The 23,062-nt window shown below is 39.1% G+C and overlaps 1 protein-coding gene and 1 long non-coding RNA gene across 12 annotated transcripts in view; one reads left to right on the top strand and one right to left on the bottom strand.

Moving 5' to 3' along the window:
* Positions 1–23,062, bottom strand: part of LOC122573465 (GTPase-activating protein CdGAPr) — a 40,309-nt gene that overhangs the window by 5,311 nt on the left and 11,936 nt on the right. For 6 of the 11 annotated variants that reach the window (XM_043739860.1, XM_043739858.1, XM_043739854.1 and 3 more), the window contains 5 exons: positions 3,571–3,708; positions 2,576–2,980; positions 1,906–2,236; positions 1,289–1,622; positions 47–968 (listed from right to left, as the gene is read on the bottom strand). In XM_043739860.1, the coding sequence (XP_043595795.1) occupies positions 47–968; positions 1,289–1,622; positions 1,906–2,236; positions 2,576–2,980; positions 3,571–3,708 (2,130 nt within the window). Of the gene's footprint in view, positions 1–46; positions 969–1,288; positions 1,623–1,905; positions 2,237–2,575; positions 2,981–3,570; positions 3,709–10,009; positions 10,335–10,375; positions 10,562–23,062 lie in introns of those variants that run through there. The other 5 variants (XM_043739863.1, XM_043739862.1, XM_043739861.1 and 2 more) reach the window with 5 other exon arrangements.
* Positions 13,004–13,850, top strand: LOC122573471. Its single transcript, XR_006318750.1, has 2 exons — positions 13,004–13,142; positions 13,213–13,850. It is a non-coding gene; the product is annotated as an uncharacterized LOC122573471 (long non-coding RNA).

The raw sequence follows: 23,062 nt of genomic DNA, 5'->3' as shown, positions 1-23,062 counted from the left end.
TTATAGAAACATATAAATATATAAAGACGTGTAAAATATCATTTACCTGATCAGGACTTTGGCTATCAATGAAGCGCAACTCAACGTCGCACTGCAGTCTTTCCTCTAATCGCGATCTCTTTCTCTTGGATCCACCGGTGGCAGCGGTATTTTGTGTTCCTTCCGTCCTCTGACGTCTTGGTGACGCTTCTACCGACGCCACCCCGCCGCTCTCCTCCTCCGAGAACATTCTCATCTCTCGTTCCTCCAAGTCGAAGTTAAGCTGAATTTCCGACAGATCCAACGGCGACGATGTATTCGGTGCGTCCGCTAAATGATCGAAATACGAATCATGCGAAACCGATCGACTATGTCCGCAAGGTCTAGCTGGTGGTGGTCCAAGCAGAGGACCTAAACTGTCCTCACCGTCCAAGCTGTCTGCGCTTTTCACCGGTCTTAACCGTCGTAAGGAGTTTAAGGAACTTGGCACCGTTTCTGTTTGAGGTGGCGTGCCAACTTGTCTTGTTTTTCCTCTGGCACCCAAGCCACCTCGCCCGAATAAAGCTCTCCAGTTCAATGAGGGTGAACGTTTCGAGCCGTTTCTCTTTCGCGGTAATTCTATGACCGTATGATAATGTAATGGTAACCCGGCTGGACCGGCGCCCACTTCCACGTAATCAGGCTCGCCTCTCAAGCTTCGATTTCGAGCCTCTTCCAAACTAAGCAATCTCGCCGGTGTTGTAATAGCTAGCGATTTCGGCCGTCCAACAGGACCGTCTCCGAAAATTAATTCGGCGTAACAGACTAAAAACTCTGTGACCACAGCCTGCACACCGACACCCTGCAACGCTGCTACACCTCCAACCTCTAATTCCTTGCATCTTAGAAGGTTTGGAGCCCAAACAATGGCAACGTTACGTGGTGTCATACCGGTCTCCGCTCCTCGAGCTGCCACTCTCACTAAATGACGCATCAGATACTCCAAGGTTCTGAAATCCAAAATACATATTACGTTATAAAGATAATGTTAGAATTATTTATGATTTCAAGTTGCACGTGTATTTCAAAATTGTCACAGTTGAAAATGATCCAATCTTAGAGGAACAATATGAAAAATCACAACAATCATATTTGTCTCCTACAATCTATTTCTTTTACCAATATTATATATCTTATATTAATAATTATCTTGCAGAGTTTCCAAAACATAATTTTTCGCTTTTCCCGACAACTTATTGAGTTGTATCTCTTTTGAAATACATGTACTAAGGGAAAAGGGAAAGCCAGGTCTTTCTATCCTGTGCGTTACCTGTAGTGCGGTGGTGGTAATTTTCTAACGGTATCCCTCATCCGCCTTAATCTTTCGGCGTCGGTGCTAGCTTGAACCGCGCTAACGAAAGTAGAATAAAGCTGGTATGTACAGAGTGGATTCGGTAGTTCTCTGAAGTACATTTTCAACAACGACGCTACAGAATGAATATCTTGTAAAATACTTTCATCGGAATGCAATGCAGGAACACGATCCTCGTCGAACGCGTTTCGTAATCTCTGAATGTTCGATGTCACGCCACTTAGACGATATATACCGTCCACTAAGCCATGATTCTCGATGAATTCAGCGCAACACGTTAAAACGGTAGGCACTATAAACATCATGGTACATTGTACAATTGTTAAACCGTATACGATTAGTGACTTACAATGGCTCATGGAAATATTTGAACACTTGTCATAGGAAACTTTTGTATACACGTATATACTTTGTGCGTTATGAAAGATATTTTAATATCTTATTAGCGCTTTAATTATATCTGACTATCACGATTATATAGATAAACTTTTTAAGCAATTTGAAAATGCATATAGAAATTACATTCATGAGCTATTGTATATCAAGCTCAATATAAAATATTTGTGTATATATACCATCTTGACCAGAATTTAACAGATGTTCCCCTAAATCACAACCAAATACACGTTCCTTCAGGATTCCTGACTGCTTTAATCGTCTCCTAGACGGTCTATTCAATATGAACGATCTGAAAAAGGCGATTAGCTTTCCGTGCTTTCTAAGCACCGGTTTCACGGGTAACTTTGATCTAACTGTCGTTGACACGGTCAGATGCCGTGGTACTTTATCCCCGATCACAGCCACACATTCGGCTGGGAAAAAACCGACTGCAAATCCGTGCTTCCCACGCCACCAAGTACTTTCCCCTGGAGGAGGCATATCTATTACAGAAATCATGTCTCCAACCTGAAAATCATCAATATTTTCACATTAAATTTATCAACTTGTTATATAATCTTCTTTTTCTTTTTACTATTCAAACTCGTACTATTAGATCTTCAATATTTATGCAATTTAATATTACACAGACTCTGTCACGATCATCTTTCATTTCTAAATCAGATGCTAACCAGAGATTTATCCTAAATATTACAACAGCCACTCTACTTTCGATATTTTATATATTTTTGCCTATTATGAACGTTCTGCGTATTTTTATACTTAACAGTTTCTCACAAATGAATAACGCTCCGCGGTCTATTTACTAGTATATATTGGAATTTTTTTATCAAGTTGAAATAATACCTGAAAGGAGATTTCATCCGGTGCCTGAGCCACATAAGGTCTAACTGCATAAGCCGCGGCTACTGCGGGAGTATTAATGGGACATGAATCTGACTCTGGCACGAGGATTCTTCTTCCTCTATTATCTAGCTGCAACCAATTTAACACAGGACCGCAATTTAGGCCTTCGTGATTTAACTGCGAGAACCTATTCAAATAGTCCCTCAGTATATCACAGGTGTTCTTTGGCCGTGTATCTGGAAGCTTTGTTAAGGAAGAGAACTTCCTGTCAAATATGCAGCGATGCAATTGCTTGTCAAACATAACAAAATTATCATAAGATCGTTGCAGCGTCCAGCATGCGTCCCCGGATGTTACTCTGACCGCGTAGCTGTCGGAATCATTGGTACCTTCGCTAAGCGAAACCTGCAAAACCAACGTATAACTTTTTAGTCTTATTTAGACGACGGATCTGAAAAACACGCGTGTCGTGTCTTTTGAATCCGCCGTTTCTTCTTTTTCTTTCGTTCTTTCTTTTTTATTTCTTTCTTTTTTGCCCCTTCATCGATACCGGAGGAATATCATTATCTCTTTTGTAGAACGTTATGACTGATTCTAATAGTTGGGGACACTTAATATTCAATAAATAACGATACATTGAATTTTTTATAGAATAAGCATAGTTAATCGAATGTGAAGAAGAAAAAATGAGATCTTTAAAATATTGAAAGACTAAACGTAAGGATTGATAAACAAAGAACTTGGCTATTTTAATGTACTCATCGCGTAAGAATTATTCAAAATACAAATGTATATATTTATAAATAAATATGTATTTATATTTATATCTTGAGTAATTCTTCTGGAATGAGTACATCAAAACTGTCTATAATATACGTAATAATTAACAGTTTTAATTAGAAGTTCAGGTAAGGAGATAATATTTTTAAATGAAAATTTGGCCAAGATTGGAGGATGGAATTGAATAGCTTAAGGTTAATTCGAATGTAACTGACCTCCAAGGAACTGAGTTCAACATGTTCGTAATGAAAGTGGGCACACTCGTCCAACTTTGGAAACCGTGCTATACTGCTCATGTTGCTGCCAGAACTGACTGGTGTACTGAAATCGTCCGTTCGATTACATCCTAATCCCTGCGTTCAATAAAAATTTTTACGATTTTCTATCGATTCTCGCAATCATACTGTGTCTTTTAACGCACTGAAGGTCAACAGCAATTAACATAAAACATTATAATCAAGCAGAATTCGCGAAACAAACGTTTTCTAGGTTTCTTTGAAACTTCGCCAAGATCTCGATGAAGGAAATTTCTACAAAAATTCTGTAAAATCCTACGTCTCAATGCGTTAACGTATATTATACTTAACGTTCGTACAGCGATCCATGAAAATGTACGAGCAACTAGCGTAAACATTTTTTTATATATAATACATCACGAGAGTTGTACGAAACTACGCACGTGATATATTCAAAAAATGTTTCTACGAATTTTCAGATATTTTCATCGACCACTGTACGTATATAAAAAGTAGTTTAAAATAAAGTGTTATTGGAATTCATTTCACAAAAAATACGTACTATTTACTGATAAATCACTACGCTGCACGACGTAAATAACTCTATTATATATTTAACCTAATTTATATTACGAAAGAAAAAGAGGGAGAGAGACAGAGAGAGAGAAAATTTTCTAAAATTACACAAAGGCAAGATTTGTGCCAAAGCAACGGTGGCAAAATATTTTCTTAACGTAATGTCAAAAATAATATGCCGTTGCTACTGAGAAATGAGAACCGTGACACCGAGTTATTCGAATAAACTTATTATGTAAGTACGAACGGTTTAAACGAGTTTCGCTGCATTGCGTTCAACGTTAGCAGAATATGGAGGCAGTCTGTGAAGGCAATTGAAGGAAGACGGTTAAAGATGAATCATCGTGTGTCGAGAAGATAACTAACGAGGGGAGAACACGACATCGGTTCACCGATTTGGTTCAAATTTTGTCCCATGGGTAGGCCAAATTCTTTGGTAAATATCAGGTTTAATGGCTCGGTAATGGTATCGTTTTATTAAATCATCGTTCCGGGTGTGTCCTAAGTAGGTGCCAAATTTCGCCATACCAATCGATAACCCAAACGTGGTACACGGTGCCCTCGTAAATGGAAAACTCACTTATTTACGAGCTAACGAACAAGCTTTTCCCAATATGGTTAGACCGTGTAAATTTTCCAATTACCAGCTACGAGATAAATCGTTAATTTACCAAGTTTCAAATCTTACGACTGTTTAACTTGCGAATTTTTCAATCTGCCGATTGAACAAATTTTCGGCTTGCAAGGTCCTCGAATGTTCAAATTTCATTAAAAAAATTCTCTTTCAAATAATTCAATCGTGAAAAGCTTTTCGAATCGCTGTTACGCGCAGCTTACGAGTATGTAGCTTGATTTACGTGACTATTTAACAACGCGATTACGGACGTGTTAGTTGCAATTAACGCTTTTAGAATTACATAGAATTTGCCCGGAGAACAAATCAGAAACTTGTCTGATCGCCGTAATGCTTAATTACAGGAAACTTTCAAGCAATTTTAAGATCGAATGAGCAGATACTCCTGCTCTCAAGGAATGTTTCATTTCCATGAAACCACCATCTACTGGCAGTATAATCTAATTACTACATCGAATTACATCTTAAATACTAGAAATTCCAACATTTTTAGAGATACCATATTAAATGAAATAGATGTTAAAATGTCCCGATAAGATCGATGAGATTTAAGAAGGTAGATATTAAGCGCGGCACTTGTTCCAGATAAATTATGTTATATAAAACTTTCGAAACGTGAGGAAAAATCGGAAGTCGAGCCAAGACTTTCAACGAAGGGTACAAGGGACTTCCTCTTTAACCGCTGAGAGAAGTGGTAGAGTAGGCTTTCAATTATAAGAGCGCTATCAATTATTTCGTTTGTTCGACGAGTTTACGTCTCGTTGGTCACCAACTGGTCTACCAATACCATTCGATAACAAAAACCGGTGACGCTTTTGAAAATTCCTCTGTCAATTTCAACGTATTTCGTCAAATCGTTTCAGCAACTTTACCTTTGTAAGCATGGAATTTCTCATAGAAGTATTCAATTGCTAATCGCCAACTGCTTGAGTTGAAATTTTTATACGCTTCATAGATGAGAATATTACGTGTACATTAGAACTGTGTATTAAAATTGTATCTTTATAATTAAAAAAAAGAATTAGAAACGGTAGCATTATCAGGATGTTCTCTTCGAACGATCGAAAGAAGAATCTTGTACCAATAGAATAATAATAATAATAATAAAATGTTGAGAGGAAAAAAGACATACAGATTTTTGTATGGTGATATTTCGATCTTCTTCTTTTCTCCTCCTCCAATAGAATATACGACTACGAATAACAACAGGAAGGAAAAACAAAAATAAAAAATAAAACCAAAAAATGAAAAAAAAGGAAACATTTTATATGGAACAAAATGTATGTAGATTTTTTTACGGCAACAGTTTGATCTGCGTTATTTTTTTTCCTCTCCCTCTCTTTCGTTTCCTTGAATGGAATAAGTATCTGTGTCGTTTTATGGAGCACGCGGTGGTACGTGCACTTGAACGAAACAGTTTCAGAGAGAAGGAGATCGCAGTGCGGAGAGTATCGACAAACGAGTGCAACTTGTCTTATTTGGGTCATTGTATTTTTTGGCAACGTCGAGGCAAACATCAGAGCTTCTCTATACGTATAAGTCGAGCACTGTTCTCTCCCTGCTGGATCTGGCAATCGCTGGGAAACGATCGCTCCGCGCTGCCTCCTGCTTTACGCTTCTTTAAACCTGATTTTGTTGCCAATCCGACTCACAGTTCCTCTCTAATTCTCTGTAATTGCAAGTATTATCTATATAGAATACTCCTGATCGAGCATAATCCATCGATATCCGTTCCATCATTTTCTCTTCGGTTTTATAATCTGCTCGTTTAACGAATCATTTAATACGTTACATTACAAGCAAACATTTTACTTGCAATTTTTTCTGCTCGATCGAATATCAATCCTGGTTCACCAAGGCGGAAAATTCTAACATTTAAGGCGAGCATTGTTTGCAAACGACGACGACAGCAGAGACGCGTACGATAAGCAATTTTTTGCGATCCTCGAGTAAACTCGGTGATTTATGCGTAAAATTGTGAAATGTTTATCAACGCTGTCGGTAGGTTACGCGAATTCTCGTTCGCGGAAATTTCTCGAATCCCTTTCAACGCTTTCAAAAATCCCATCGCGAGAATCTTCGTTCGGTCAGGCTTAAACAATATTTTTCGATAGAAAGGAAAATTCCATTGAAATTCAAGGACGAAGAGAGAAGAAACTCCTGTTTCATTCAAAAAGAAATCCTTTCTCCGCCGGGGAAAGGGGAAAAAAAGAAAAGGACAGGAAAATACGATTTCTATAACGACGACGAAGTGAAATTTTCGCAAGATTTCTATACTCGTAATTGAACGCGACACGAGAGATGGGTCTCTGGAGCTCGTTATTCGATTCATAATTTCCTACGCGTCCGAGATACGTTAATAGATGCAGAGGGATCTGGAATATAATGAAATTGGAAAATTGCGTTCCACAAAGGAGAAAAAGCGCTGGAAGCGGCATTAGCGCGCGTTTTGCGATCGATAAACATCAAGGAATTTATAACGCGAAACATCCAAGCAGCTGCAGTTCCTCTCCTCCCTGTTAGTAGGTCAACGAACTTTTTGGCAACATTAAGCAAACATTACGAATGCTACGTACTGCATCTACTCTACTTCCACCGTGCTATGCGCGATATTCTTCGATAAATCGTGAAAGAAACTAAACCAACGTACGATTCGAAACTAAAAATTCATTACCGCCTTTCCTATTATTATATTGCCGTTCCTCTTGTTGGAAATCTCTTTTTATAAATAGTTACAGATTGCTACAAATGTATATTCGTCGATTGTCTGACACACTTTTTCAATTAGCTGGGAAATGATTGAAAATGAATAGATATATTTTCATCTCTCCTCTTACTTTCTTCCCTTTTTTCTTACACAAGTAAACAGCGCGAGATCGCGTTTATACGCTTATCTGGTGAGATATTTATAAGCGATATGCCCTAAACGATTATTTGTATTTCGTTCTGCATAAATAAATGAAATGGACGATATATTTGTGCTCGATAGCGCGAAATAATCGCAGTCGCCTGGGATAACGGCAAATGATATTTAAATTTCTTTAACGATAAACGTATAACAAAAAGAACACACCAGCTATGATACTTGTAGTTTGCTCGTTCTTTGTTTTATAATTCTACCATTCCCTCGTGTTAGTTACAATTACATCGAGTAAGATAATTATTATTACAAATGGCTTGGAATCTATGGAATTTACCATTGGTATCTTATCAATTTTGCGATTAATAAACGATTAGTAAAATTATTTTAATTAACTAGAGTTTCATTTAATAAATTTAATACTGCAATTTCGATCTTGCAGTTTCCTTTTCTTTAACCCACGTTCTTCTGTCTTTATTCGAATTTTACATCCTACGGTATATGGATGATTTGTACAAAAGAAAAAAAAGGACAAAAAGAGGATCGAAGAAAATATCCAACGTCTAATAAACATTCGTCCTAAGAAGGATCAATGCAGGAAGCTGTTAACGATATTATCTTCGCCGACCAGAAGAGAAGACATCGACGGAGGATTTTCAAGAAACTGAAATGCGGAATTTGAAAATAGTTTGGCAAAAGGAGGGACGACTGGTTAGGGTAGGGATGGGATCGATGCGCGGTTAAATCGTACGAGGTCACCAATTTCTCTGAAGCGCAGGATCGCGGGAAAATTTATTTGGAAACGTCCATGGAAACAATCGCTAGAAGCCATGCGAACCGAAGCATAAATCTTATCTGTTAGAGATCTCTATACACGGTAAAAAAAATCTATAGGTTTTAAAGAGTGGCAGAATTGGAAGGTAACGAAATTCAGATAAATCGATCGGATAGATTGCACGTACAAATAATCATTATTTAGAACTAAAGATATGACATCTGATAAGAAAAATCTACCTACGTATCGCGTAACAAAGCGTTCGATTAATAAGATTGGCAGCAAGCTAGAACTGAAAGTAGAGAAGATCTTTGGTCAGTCGCAATGTCGATCAGATCGGATTATTTAAAATTATTAGCTAAATCCAAGATGACACATTGTCGGATACGTAATCTACTTTCGTAGGTGAAAAGAAAAACAAAGTCTCGGATCGATAACGTCATCGACAGGCTAGAAAAAGAAAACGTATATCTAAAGGGGAAATATTCTCCGATCGAATAGAAATCTGATCGAAAACGGATCGGATTGTTCGAGAATTAAAATCAAAATTCTGGATTAACAACGATTAGAAGAATCAACAGAGTGAAAACAAAAGTGGGATATGGAAAAAAGTTGGTCGAATGGATAGAAGGTTGATTAGAGAGCAGATTATGTAAAGCTGAATTATTATTTAAAATCAAAGATACATTATTAGATGCAGAGTCTATTTTATACATACTATCGAACCATGTAATAAAGTCTTGGATGAACAACATTCTCAACAGGCTGGAAGCAAAAGACGAAAGATGAACAAGTTGTCCGATGAAATTCAAGGTTGATTAGTGGCTATAAAAACGAGAAGGCAAGGCCGTTTGACGTTCTTCGAGGGAAACGCTATCAGAGAAATTATTAGGCCATGCGGGGAACGGGTAAAGAAAGTTAGAGCAGAGAGCGTCGTGATTCGATTATCTATGAATCAGGACAACCCAAATGGGGCAGAAACGTAACAAGGACAGCCGCACAGGACGAGTCCATTAAACGTGCCTGCACAAAAGCAATATTTTATTATATGCGAGTAAACAAAATAATCATATATTTCAATCATTACCATAATAACGATAATAATCATATCGCAGACCGAAAAATAAATTATTACAAGATAAAGTCATTCTGGAATGATGAAACCGAACGGAAAGATGGACCGTTAAAAAAGAAAAAAAAAGCAAATAAACAAACAAACTTGTTCTTGAAAACCACAGGCTCTCGGGTAATATTGACACGATCAAGCAAATTAATTCGAGTCGTTACAAGGACAAACAGCGAGTCCAACCAAATGGAAAGATCGATTATTGGAACGTAAATTCGTCGTTGAACGATAAAATCAAGCGGAAAGATCGGTTAAGCAAAATGTTAGATAAACTTCGTGATGGAAATCACAGGATAATATTCTCAGGTGTATCGTGCGGTGGAAGGGTTTACATACTTCGTCAATATACAAGGTACAGAGAATCTCAACCACGATATAACAAAGGAAACAAAGAAATACGAACTAAAGAAAGCGGTATAAGAAACCATGGAAAATTAGAGACACTACCTGAACGCTGCCCAAGAAAATTTCGATAAACCGATACGAGATCCTCAAACACATCGGAAATCTTGTCGACCATCTATCGGTCTGCTATCCATGGAAATAATTGGCACAGTGTTGCTTATATTTCACGCTCCTTCATCTCGTGAAAAATTCAGCACGTGTTTTAAACAACCTCCATAGAAAATCCTCTTTGTGTCAATAAACTGTCCTCGAAAACAGATAACCTTTGTTTGCAATAGGAAACCGTCTTCGGAATAGATAACTTTAGAATGGATAACCGTCTCGATCGCCTGTCGAGAAGCCGACGAGAGAGAGAGGTCGGTGGACGTGGAACGAGAGACGATTTGGTCGACGAGACGGAAAAACTACCTCGAGACGGCTGGAACAGCTGGCACAGCTGGCGAGGAAGACGCGACGCATAGCGTCGCGAGCCAGCACGAACGTGAACGTTCGACGAGACGTCGGGACGAGGCCTGTCGGACGGCACAGCGGCGTCTCTCTAGTTGTGTGTTCGTCGAACGGAGCGGCGAGTCGACGCGGAGGTGGGAACGATTGGCGGCTCGGCTGGTGGCGGCGGTGGCACGGCCGAAGGACGACGCGATCGTCGACGATGACGTCGTGGTAAGCGGTCGAACGCGACCGCGGAGGAACGCAACGAGGGTTTTAGCCACCGCGACTCCAGCTGCCTCGATTCCATGCTCGCGTACGAATCCCAAGTGCTTGGTCGACGTCGAGGGGACGGGGGAAACTGGGTCACGGAGTCACCAGCCAGCCTCCGCATCGCACACAGGGACACCAAGGATCCAGAGGAGCCGTGCGCGACCCTGCGATCGCGCAACTCTCCTCTCTCATCTTCTCTCATGCCCCTTCTTCGCGCGAGACGACGTAGTTGCCGCCGCGCATGATTTACGATTCCGAATGGAGATACGTACGGAGGATTATTGGTGTTCCTGGGCAAACTAGTGTACGGTGATGGGATAAGGAATTGAGCATTTTCCAACAATTGCTGTGGTGTATCTAGCGAGGGAGAGACGGTCGAGTCGGGCTACGCTGGTGCGATAGTGCGGATTCGTTAAACGTACACGTTGCAGTAACTCGATATTGGAATACTCGTAGAGATCATTTACGAACATCTTATGCGCGTTGTACGAAAGATTTTGCAAGCTGCTACATAGAAGCAACGAGATATTTAGCGTGGCAAGTATTCTCGTTGCGAGAAGCGCAAGATTAATATCCAATTGTCGAGAAATATAGAGAGTTAACGAGTTATAAATCACGCATCGTATAATCTCCTTTTTCCACAATTTTACTAAATCGTAGGCCGAATAGGATGTTCGATCAATCGGTTGACTCGTATAGTTTATAAATTGTACATGTACATCTGTTTCGTTAGGGAACTTTTTATCGTTACAGTTGCCACTCGATACTAGAAAGAAGCAGCGAAATTGACGAATTCGTCGAATTTGACAGAGCGAAAATTAAGGGAATAACTCGATCAGACAGGTGATAACTTTCTGATATCGTAATAAAGTGGTTTTCAAATAGCGTAATATGTTTCTTGAAACGCATCCTCCAGGGGAACTTTCTATTTTCTTCACGCAACGTTAGGCGACTGGAATAGCCGATTACTTTCATCACGTGATCATTCGCGCGTTACCATCGGTATTCATTTGCCACGAAAAACACCGGTAGTTTGTGCGAACGACGTTATCTTTCTTCCCTGTGGCTACGTACGTGCTACGACTCTATCCGAAAGCAGCCTGATCAAGCATAAATCGGCGTACATCTTACCTAGTTTGCGACCATCGTACTTATCCCAGTAATTCAAGCTTAATGGAACTCAATTATTCATCGGTACCGAAGAAAGTACGTTTCCTCCTTCATACCTCATTCGCTACTCTAATTTTTATCGATATTTTATGTTTAATGAAATTTCCTTCGGTGCTTTAACGATCCATCTAATTCCCAGCGTAACTCTTGCGTAACGTAATTTTTGTTATATTTATAACTTGAAAATAGATATAACATATATATACATAATAGATATATTCATATCTATGTACAAGCACAAAATGCGCAAGTGACCGATTCACTGATCAACGCCCAGCCCAAATCGCTGTATCTGGAAACGTGAAATTTGGACGGTACACTGCTTTTATGACACAGACACGATGCAAGAAAGGATTTTGGGAGAACCCTAAAGGGGTAAAAACAGGGTAGCATTTATTTTTCAAGGATATCCATACGTCACGAGTGAAATTCGGCGTATGAATTGCTGTTGAAAATTAAGAAACATGTTTCTCTGCCTTTTTCGAAATTCAACCCTTACGAAGATGAAAGAGAGGTGCGTTTACTTCTCAAAGGATGACCGTATTCCTATACCCACTGAAGTTGGAGACGTGAAATTCGCCATACGAACTCTGCTCGTTAAGTATAAATAAACACGCGTTTTTTTCGAGATTCAACCCCTAAATAGCGTTTGAACAGAGTGAAGGTTCGAGAGAAATTCGAATATTTAGAAAGTGAAAAGCAAAACGGAGTGATAAGTAATTAAAGAAATAAATAAATATGTATATTACGCGCTAGCGGTTAACATGCATGGCGTCAGTGTCGGGCCATAGTATCAATGTCAAAAGATCATCAGAACTGAATATTAATCGTATACTTACGTGATGAAATTAAGAAATTAAAGAAGAATAAAGTTGATCGGTCTGAGCGTCAGAAAATCAATCATATCCTCGTATCATTGACACGTCAGTGGAATCGACTGCGAAAGAACTTCCTGAAGCGAAAAAGGAGGGACGACCTATACGTCGGATATCGTTAATGCTAAAAGGCATCCGCCTTCGGCTTTTTTGATACGTTCGTACAATAAAGCCCAATGGAAATAATAGTTTTGAGGAAAAAGTGGGTCGTTCGAAGTAACACATCCGATCGAGCAATAATAATGACAACCTTGAGGATGAAACTAGGGCGAAGCCAACGGGGATTCGGGATAGGAAAATTGCAACTTCGATACGATATCTGCCTAAAGAGGAGAAACGACCGGAGAGGATCGAACCGAATTCTTTTTCCCACTCTACTGCCCTTTTTACATATCTTTACGCTTCGTTATCCTCTCCATCTACGCTCAACGGTGAGCATAATAAAAAAAAATAAATATAATAAATATAGCGATCGACATTTCTAACGTCAATTACTTACAGTGAACAGCGGAGAAAAAAGAACGAGGTGTTCGATATTCGATGTGGAGGAAAAAAAGTCGAACGTTTTCTCTTGCGACGATGCAACGAATAATTTAACCGCAGCGAAGATATAAAGACAGCTAAGGACAGTATAAAGAATCGTACGGGTCACTGAATCGTTTTAACCTGCCAATCCCCGCTACGTCTAATCTCATTGCGTGTAGCGAAGCTCTTCTATTATTTATAAGGAAATCGGCGCACAGTTTGGACCTTCGTCTCTAATACAATACCGTAAAATCGAAAACGTTTTATCGTCGGTAGGTACGGTCGTACAATTTGACCCAAAGCGTCGTTGCAAATTATTTCAACTATTTAATTAACTTCAATTATTTGATTAGACCGTTCCCTTAATCTTTCTTCGTGGTATAATAAATGGGATAAATAAGTTACTTCTTCATCATAGATAGATTTTATGCGAAAGATGTTAGTCACATCTTTTTTTTTTCTTTAATATCTGCTTATGCGCAATCTACTAGTCGATGATAATGAGCATTGATTACGACAGTTTAAGTTGGCCTGAATGCGAAATACACCCACAACTTGTACAACGATGGCATTGACTCGCATACTTAAATGATGTTGAATTATTAACAGTTAAATTGTGGTCTTTTTTTCCTCTCTTTTTCTTTTTTTAATTTTTATTATTCAAATAATCTATGGAACATCTCGGATCACAATAACGAAAAGATATACCGTAGGAGAAACAAAAATGTAGGGAGAAGAGCGGCACGTGTAATTTCGTCGCGACAGCAGGGTGGTGTTCCGGAATTCCGCAAGAAACCCTATCCAAGCAGGCCGTAGAATGAGTCAGAGCCTAAGTGCTGGGATTCAATCTGCGAAAGCTGCGTAGAAACGCGGCTCGAACCGCGCCCATCTTCGTTAGAACGACGTCTCGGAAAAACTATATGACGATGCTTCTCGCTTTCCCCTCCTTCATTTTTTCCCCCTTTTTCTTCGTCGCCAGCATACTTTCGAATCAATAATCGCGACCAAGGAATAGCCTTTCTTTGACTGTAGGAACTCAAAGGCCATCCCTATTGTCTGCATTCCGACTCCAGTAAAGAGAGTCGCGCAACGTCTTTCAACCTCTTCCGTTTTATAGCGCGTTAAGCGATCCCTACGAATAAATGCATAAGGAAATACGTAACATTTACATCCGAGTACAAATGGCTTTTGTAACGAGAGCTACGTTTACGATCGACTTATAGAATGGAGTAAACGTGTCGCTATTTTTATACGAGACGTTTTAATATCACGAGCAGATACGATAGGTTCACTGGGGCGTATCTGAACGCTCCTAAATATATGATACGAATTTGCAAATTTATATTTTTACAAACAACCAAGAAAACTGAAGCAGACATCTGTTTCATCCTCATACCGTGCATTATAAAAGAGTACTCTGCTTTGAATATCTTATATACTTTTTGCGTGTTACTCGCGTTTATCGTTGTATCTTACAATTTTTTAAACAGACGCGTAAGAATCTGCAGTTTAACGGGGTCACGTTGTTGGAGTTTCGAACGTACATAAAAGTTGCATGATATCTGGTTGCGAGTAAGTGGGCCTATCTCGGTCTAAACTAATCAACTCCGCTTTTTATTATTTTCTTAATCTCGTTACATAAATGCACGTACGATCGATAGCGATACGCGTTATCCACGTTCTCGGACGCAACGATCAAGAATCCCACAGAAGCGATGCAAGTTTCCGCCCGTCCAACGAACTAGCCCGAGCTTTATTAGCCTTTGCGCGAAGTTTCTGTTTGCCTGTACCGAATACCCCTCGCTCTTGGCAATCTTCGTCTCGCTTCAGCTCAGTTTCCATGGAACCTTGAAGTTTTTTCCGGTTTCAATCTCGATGGGAAGGGAATCTTGATTTATGTTTTATGATCTACAAAAATCTAAGAATATGCACGTATATACACGGGCTGGCGTAAGTATTTCAACACTCGTAAGTAGTCGAGAACATGTTATCTGTGTCACAGGTATTTAACATTTTTCTTTCCGACGTTGTACACGGTCTTGAAATTTCGCCGTGAAATTTTGTATCGAACGTTACTTCTCGTAAACTGAATTTTTTGTTAATTTATCAAAGAGACCCCGAAATACTTTGGATCGTACGTTACGTAAACTCATCCTATTTTTATATTTGTTGTAATGCAGAATGAGCCAATAAAACCAAGCGTTTGAACATCGCCATTGTTTTCGGAGATACGAAAAAGACTTGTTAACGAAAGTTGCTCGGTACAGAGGAGGCTACAATATGGCAGAAATAATTTTTTCTAATAATTTTGCATCGTATATTTGCATTATATTTGTATATATTTTATGCGATAGTCGATGCTTCACATTCTCTATGAAATATCAAGTATCAGTCTATGTATCTCGAGAAACCATTAATTTAGGAGATATTTTAATTTTAATTCGTCGAGTTTAACGTACAAAGGACAAGGAAAGACACAAAAAGGTGTTCTTCTGCTTCTGTTGTCTTCGTCTTTCATACGTTAAGTTTGACAAACTAAAGTTAAAATATCACCTAAACTAATAATATTTCCACATACGCGGGTTAATATTTTTTTTACAGAGAGAACGTCCAACGTGCGTCAACTAATGCACGAGAAATATATACAATCCCGTTTAAAAAAAAGTAGAGATAACCTTGTAACGTCGAAAATTCCTCCAGCTGCAAAAATATTATCACTGCCTACTGTTACAGTCTTCGCCGTGCCGAACAACTTTCGTTCATAGAGCTTTCTCGTATCTCCAAGAACAACGAAGACATTCAACTGCTAATTTTCATTTTTTTAAATACAATACTTATCGGACCACGCAGTATACGCGCAATATACGTGAAAACGTGAGTCCACGTTACGAGCAAACGTGTTTTAAAATTACGAATAGACGCGACGGTACAGCAAAGATTCTTCGAACGGTCGAGAAAAGAAACAGATTTTTTACGGTAAAATCAATTATATTTGGAATATGACGAATAAAATGCTATTCCCAATGACTCGATCTTTTCCCCATCGAGGAATATTCTTTTCTCGGCGTATCGAGACACGTTGCTGTTCGCCGGATCCGTCTGGTGTTGGCAAGAAACGTTCTATTTCTGGTGCGAACGTAAAATTTCGCACACCATTATTTACGTCTACTGCTCTCTTCCGATCACTGCGGCGGATGATTGGAATACCCTGTCAAGCGTGAAAACCCATGCCGCCAATATTTTACTCGCCGATACTAACAACTAACAAGCAACAGAATAAACGCGCACCTACCTATGTACATACACGTGCCACTCTAACAATAGCGGTATTCCCCTGTAAAATCCTATTGCCATGGATCCGTTTCGATGAAAAGGATCGTCAGTCGTTCCATTAATCAATCCAGCTACTACCGGATTAGTTCGAGAAATCGTCGATTCTTGTTGCTCTTCGTCCTCTTAAATTAACGCTCTTAATGATCTCGCTCTATTCAGACGATAACAGACTAAGAGAGTTTGTAGTAAAATTTACTACCAACGTAGCTGCTCGGAATTTTAATCGATCTAACGATTTCTCAAACGAGGTTTCGGTTAAAAGATCGCGTAATTTAACACTCTGGGGACCGTATGCTCTGACAAGCATATAGCCCGAATTTCCGCGTGTTTTTCCAGTGATTGAAAAACGGTCGCTCGGAGAGTTCGTTCCGATTTACATTTCGATCCGACATATATTTATCGAATTATATAGATACGATATTTTTTGGCGAAAAACTTTCCGAGATGATTTTCTATGTCGACCGAAGAGTTAGAAATCGGAACGAATTTTCCGAGCAACACTTAACACTTAACAACACTTATTCGATTAGAAATCAACGATGATATTTGAAGATATTTCTAGTAACGTTTTTTAGCGCGATGCGCTTGAAAACAATTTCCCCGGTGGAGAGGTACTAAGCGAAATTGATTATTTTACTAAATTCTTTAAAAATCGGAACGAACCTTCCGAGCAAACATTATTATGTCTACATACATTGATAACGGTTTCGTATTGTTCGAGCATGAAATGTAAAAATGCTTTTATAACATCTCGTTTATAGCATCCATTGCTTGCCTTTTCGTCGTTTTATTTAACAGTGGTTAAAATTTTTATACGACACCGCATACGTATAGCCGGCGTAATAAACCGATCTAACCAAAAACCGCGTAATAAAATTGAATACATCTCAGAAGTTATTCGGTCGTTACTTGCCCCTAGCTGTGGCAAACAACATTCACGAATATTTCCTGCTTATTCGAAATCGCGAAATTCCGATACATCGATCGTCCCTCCAATAGTCTCGATCAATTACCGCGTTTCGTATGAGATCGGCAGATATCGTAATACTTTTGCGACATACACGAAATTGCGAGCGGTAAAAGACCAAAATACCCGTACGACGTATGCGAGGCCCCAATCTTGACTCGTTATCGAATACGTAGTAGGATCGTGCGGTACTTAAAAAAATGTATTTGCCGACTAAATTCTAGTATTTCAGCTTCCTTCGTCCCGTTTTCTTCGTATTGTCTCGAAAAGAAAGAGAAAACGATGACAGACAGGCGAAGGAAAAGGAAATATTACAGAGAACTTTATCCTCCGTATGGCGTGCACGAAGAAACGTAACACGATTTACTGAAACGAGAAACTAGTTCAGCGAAATACCGTATTCCTTATTCGACGACGTCCACGCAACGAGCGGTACGCGGCTATTCCTTGTTGAATATCTCGCGGAGCAATGCGTGCGTCGATCGACACGCATAATAATGGGCTGGGAGTTAATTAATACAAACTGGCACTTTCGATGCGAACACGCGTGAACTCAACTTCGTTAAAACGAAGTCACGGCCTGTGCCACCCGTTGAAATAACAAGTATGCAGAGAAGCTCGCACTGGAGCCAGCAAGAAACCGGCCGACATACGCATTCGCCGGGCGTAGAGAACCGCTCGCTCGTTGACGAAGGAAAAAAGAGCATCTGCGAAAGAAAACAGTGAGTGTACTGAGCAGATGAACGCGTTCCATCGCTTAGTCACGGGAACGTGGTAACTTGCTGCTAAATTAATTATTCGTTCGCGCCATAGAAAATATACTGTACAATATGATGCGAGAATATGTGCATGCTTTCTCATCTATTGTAAATAATCTATTAGTAATTGGTTAAATTTCTGTACGAGTTACCTTAGGATTAATTGTTACATTATAATAATTATAATAGAATTTTTGTTTTAAGATATACAACACGATGTGGCCTGTTAACGGTTTCTTCTTATCAAAAAATTGCGAAAAACTGCAAAAGTTGCGTCGCATATATGGGGATATTAGATGGTACAAAGAATTCTTTGTATGTTTAGTAGCGGAAAAGATATCGAGATTAATTTAATTTTTTTTAATGGAACTCTGTCCTTCTTTGTTCTTCTTTTTTAGGTACGCGTTTGTTGAGACGAATACAATTCGCAGCGTGATACGTTTCCATCCGATAAATAAGATGGGAAAATTCAGATCAACGCAAATCGATAACCGAACCCTACGCGACTGCAACGTCTAACGCCACTGAATATCGTTACGATATGTTATCGTACAAAGTTATCGCGACGTTACGTTTGCAGGGCCACAAAATCACATTATGCGCGCAATACATAAAATTTGCGTTATCGCGTATATAAATAATATACGGAATCGGAATAAATCAGCAAGTAGACTCGTGACAAAAACGATCTTTGCCTACGTTTGTCTTTCTCCGGAAAAGTAAAAGAATATTCCAACATCTTCAATTTCTACTCAATTTCTTTCTTTCTTTTTTTTCCTTCGACATAGTTTTCATCGTATTACGTAACTTCTCGCGAGTGTGTTCGTAATTATATCAGAGAAGAATTATATTTAACTCGATGACAGATCTTTGTATAGAACTGAAAGCGGACAAGTACATATTTGTACGTATTCCCATTTTGATCTAATTTCATACGGTTCAATCTAGTCTAATATTATTTTCTATTTATTAGTGTACGTATAAATTGTAAATAGTAGGAGCTATCAACGAATTTATCAACTGACAGGTCGAACGATACGAGTTAATATACCACGAACGAATTAAATTCAGATTAATTTTTCTACGCCATCGTCGTTTCGTCACGCTTGACAATTTCCCTCGTAAATACACATATACAAGCGTTTTGATTAATGCCCGATCGCTTTCACCGTGACTCATAATCTTTCTCCGTGATTCGCCTTATCTTTCATTCACAACGATTTAACGATGCGTGCACGCGTCTCGAGTGGATCTTCTACACTCTATGGCAGTTAAGAGAACGAACGAGCCTTCGATAAGTCTAATTACAGAAAATAGATACGACATGGCGAATTTAGTCGATTTTCACATCTTCTCGATTTCGCCAACTTTTACTGCTACATCATAAACAAGAGCTTCGCGCTATTTAATAATTATTAGTTGGAATTTATTGTATATAATTGTTGCGGAATATGGCTGTTCTAATCGCCATTAAATATCATTATTAATATACCGTTAAATATTAATTGTAGGAAAACGCGATACCTTTAGATTTTTCTTCGATTCTTCTAGAAACTTTGTCATCGCTTTAAATATACTTGTCCTATGTCGTAATTAAACTGTGGACTTTTACGACGCATTTGTGGAAAAGACGGATAGCCAGAAAGTGGCAAATTTTGACCGTTTCTCAACGCTCTGACAAAGAAGTTCATTCTGGAAGTGGTAAGGTACGAATAAAGTACAATCATTCGCAGCAAGCGTAATTACAAGATTATAAACACGTAGATGAAGTCAACGATGCCCCCAAATACGCTCAATACATTTCGTCCTGTTTCAGAAGTATAGAATTATAGTATAATTAGAAAGATGTTTCATGATATATTTGCGTCGTAATATTATCATCTTAATTTGTCGCGTTTTATTCTTATCAATTAACGATTACAGCAATAAGTTTTTATATATCGACTTATCTTTATAAAACACGCACATCCATTCCGAAGTTCTGATCCTGTGAAATTCAAACGTTCTTCATCTACAACCATCAACTTCTTCATTTTTTACCATAAATTTACCATACACGATTGTACTTTAGCGATACCTTATCACTCATGAAAACTTTTCTAATTAATTTTAGATGGCCGAAGGAGCACAAATTTGACGTCTCTCGACCATCCTGCTTAGAAGCTGCGAAAATTCGTGATATACAAAAATATCTCAAAATATCCAAACTATAGCACTTTACACAGTCGCAAGATTTAACAAGCGAAACGATCAGCCACATCAATTCGTAGAGATCACCTGTTCGCCTAATTACAGTAATACTACTTGATCTAATTCTACGATCTAACGAGAAATCGAAGCCGACACATCGGTTAGAAGCTTCAAATTAATTCCAAATTAACCGATGCCGGAAGATAGTCGGCGAATCACGGTGTCTTCGGGTGTAAATAACCGCTGACAAGTCTCCGAAGGGGGATCTCCCCGATGCATTTTCTATCTTTTTTCTTTGCCTCGCGAAGCAGCTTAATTCGCGCCGAGCAGTCGAAGGGTTAACGCTCACGGGCCAGGAAAATAGAAGGCTTCCGTCGAACGAACGGCTGTTCCAGGAGAGGATGTTGTTACGCACTCGCCGGTTACACGTACACGACGGCGAAGCTTATCGATTTGCTCTCACGCTAGCGAGATGGACGAACGAGACCGGAGCGAAATAGAAGCAACTTCCGCATTCTCTTCGCGAACCGACTTTACGAGCCACGAAAAGCGTGCGCGAAGAGCAACAACATCACCTCGTCGACGAAAAGGAAATTCTCGGTAAAGTAACTACAGCGACGAGAGAAACAAGCAGCCGGAGGAACCTTCGAATCTTTTGTCCCCCGTTGAATAACTACATTTTATTTGCTTCGCTGCTATATTCTTCGGGACTATGAAGCTTTACGAAAAATGGCTTCTGTTTCCTGAATTTCATTGCGTCTATGGGGAATCACGAGGGCATCGTGGAAGCGAAAAGGCAAGAGAAGAATAATATCTTATCCTTCTTTGTGAACGGGAAGAATAATATCTTATCTTCTATCGCGCATGAGAAGGATAATATCTTTATCTTAATACATTCTTTATCGTATAATGGACGCGGTCAACGCTGAAATGCTACAGCGAAACGTGAATATGGGAAATCTTTGGAGGAAAGCGAAAGAAAGAAAAACTGTCGCTTTAGCAATTATGTTCTATATGACGGTATTACAAGAAGAAGAAGAAGAAATTAAAGTTTTGATTGATAGGAGCGAAAGTTTTGTCACTGGTGCGCGTATAAGAATGTTTATTTTCGGTTGTGATTGCAGGTACTAAACAGGTTGAGGCAGGTGGTAAATAAAATTAGAAGAAAAATGTTGGAATTTTTCTCTCGTTTGAAGGTGACAAGCGTACGATGACAAATATTGCTACAACGTTTATTTCATTCGACGATGATATTGAAGGGAGATTTGCAAGTATATCGTGGCTGGAAGAAATCGTATTCCCCGTAAAAAGAGAAAGTAAACGGTATCGGAGAAAGCTGAATGAAGAAATAATTTAAAGATGGAGAAAAAAAGAAGGGGAGGGGGGAAGAAGATTAACGTTAAAGTTGTAGGGGGAAACTGGACGCGACAACGTGTGGTTTCCGACCTATACCAAGCGAGGGCCGCGTGAGTAATTAACAGAAAGCCAGTCTGATATCATCGAGATGTAAAACGAGAATGAAAGGAAGATCAAGGTAAATCAAGGTTGCAACAACGTTGTAACGCGACGAGTGCGAGATGCTCCACGCCTTTTCGCGTGAGCGGTAACATACTTTCTTACGTTCTCGCGTTCGTCCTACGATTTTTTCTTCATTTCTTTATTTCGATTTCACTTTGAGAATAAATAAGAACGAATGGATATTTTAACGTGACATAGTTTTTATACGTCCAAAGCGATAGACGCGACGTTTTGAGAATAGCCGACAGATCGACGAGATTTAGAAAATTAAACGCCTAATTTACGAAAAGAAAAACTCTGGTATCTTGAATGTTTGTTTATAAAAAGATGATCGAGAAATCGAAATGCTGTGCGTACGTATTCGAACGTATTTATACAATTTACTTATTATCTATGTACTTTTCATTTTCACACTGGTTACACCGATTTATCGTGATTCACCGAAACCAAGCAATTATTACCTAAGCCTGACTCAGTCGTCCAGGAAATCATTTCGTTACACCTTTACAAAGTTTCGCTAGCTAGTATGCTCCTATTCTTCCACCTTTACGACGCAATATCCTTTCAGCAAGGAAATTATACGGCGGCCAATTTTCATCCAAGCATGCACACAATTACACAGATCGCTCATTCTGCCCGCAGGGCATTGACCATTGTTTACTAACGTCTAAGGTAATATGGGTGGCAATATCGAACTGAAAATTAAACAGTCGGAAGGTAATTAACGTTAAGTCCTGACGCGTTTTACCAGCGTAAAAATGAAATCTTTCATTGCGACAAGATCGAACCAACGAAAAGGATTTCATTTCAATTTCCCGTTTGGCCGAGCCAACCCGACCAAGTTCTATTTTCAAGGCCACGGGACCGAACAATAAAATACGCTAACAATAAAAATGATAAGCGACCTAATAACCTCTGTCGGTGTATAGAAAATGAAAAGAAAAAAAGATTTCATGCATCGTCGATTCGTCTTGCTATCTGTGAACTTTGTCGAACAACCTTTTCTCTCTCGTCTAATGAAATTAATCCGATGAAATGGTAAATAAAACAATCGGAATCA

Source organism: Bombus pyrosoma, linkage group LG12, assembly GCF_014825855.1.
Source record: "Bombus pyrosoma isolate SC7728 linkage group LG12, ASM1482585v1, whole genome shotgun sequence".
Lineage (NCBI taxonomy): Eukaryota > Metazoa > Arthropoda > Insecta > Hymenoptera > Apidae > Bombus > Bombus pyrosoma.
This window is presented reverse-complemented; position numbering and strand designations above follow the sequence as displayed.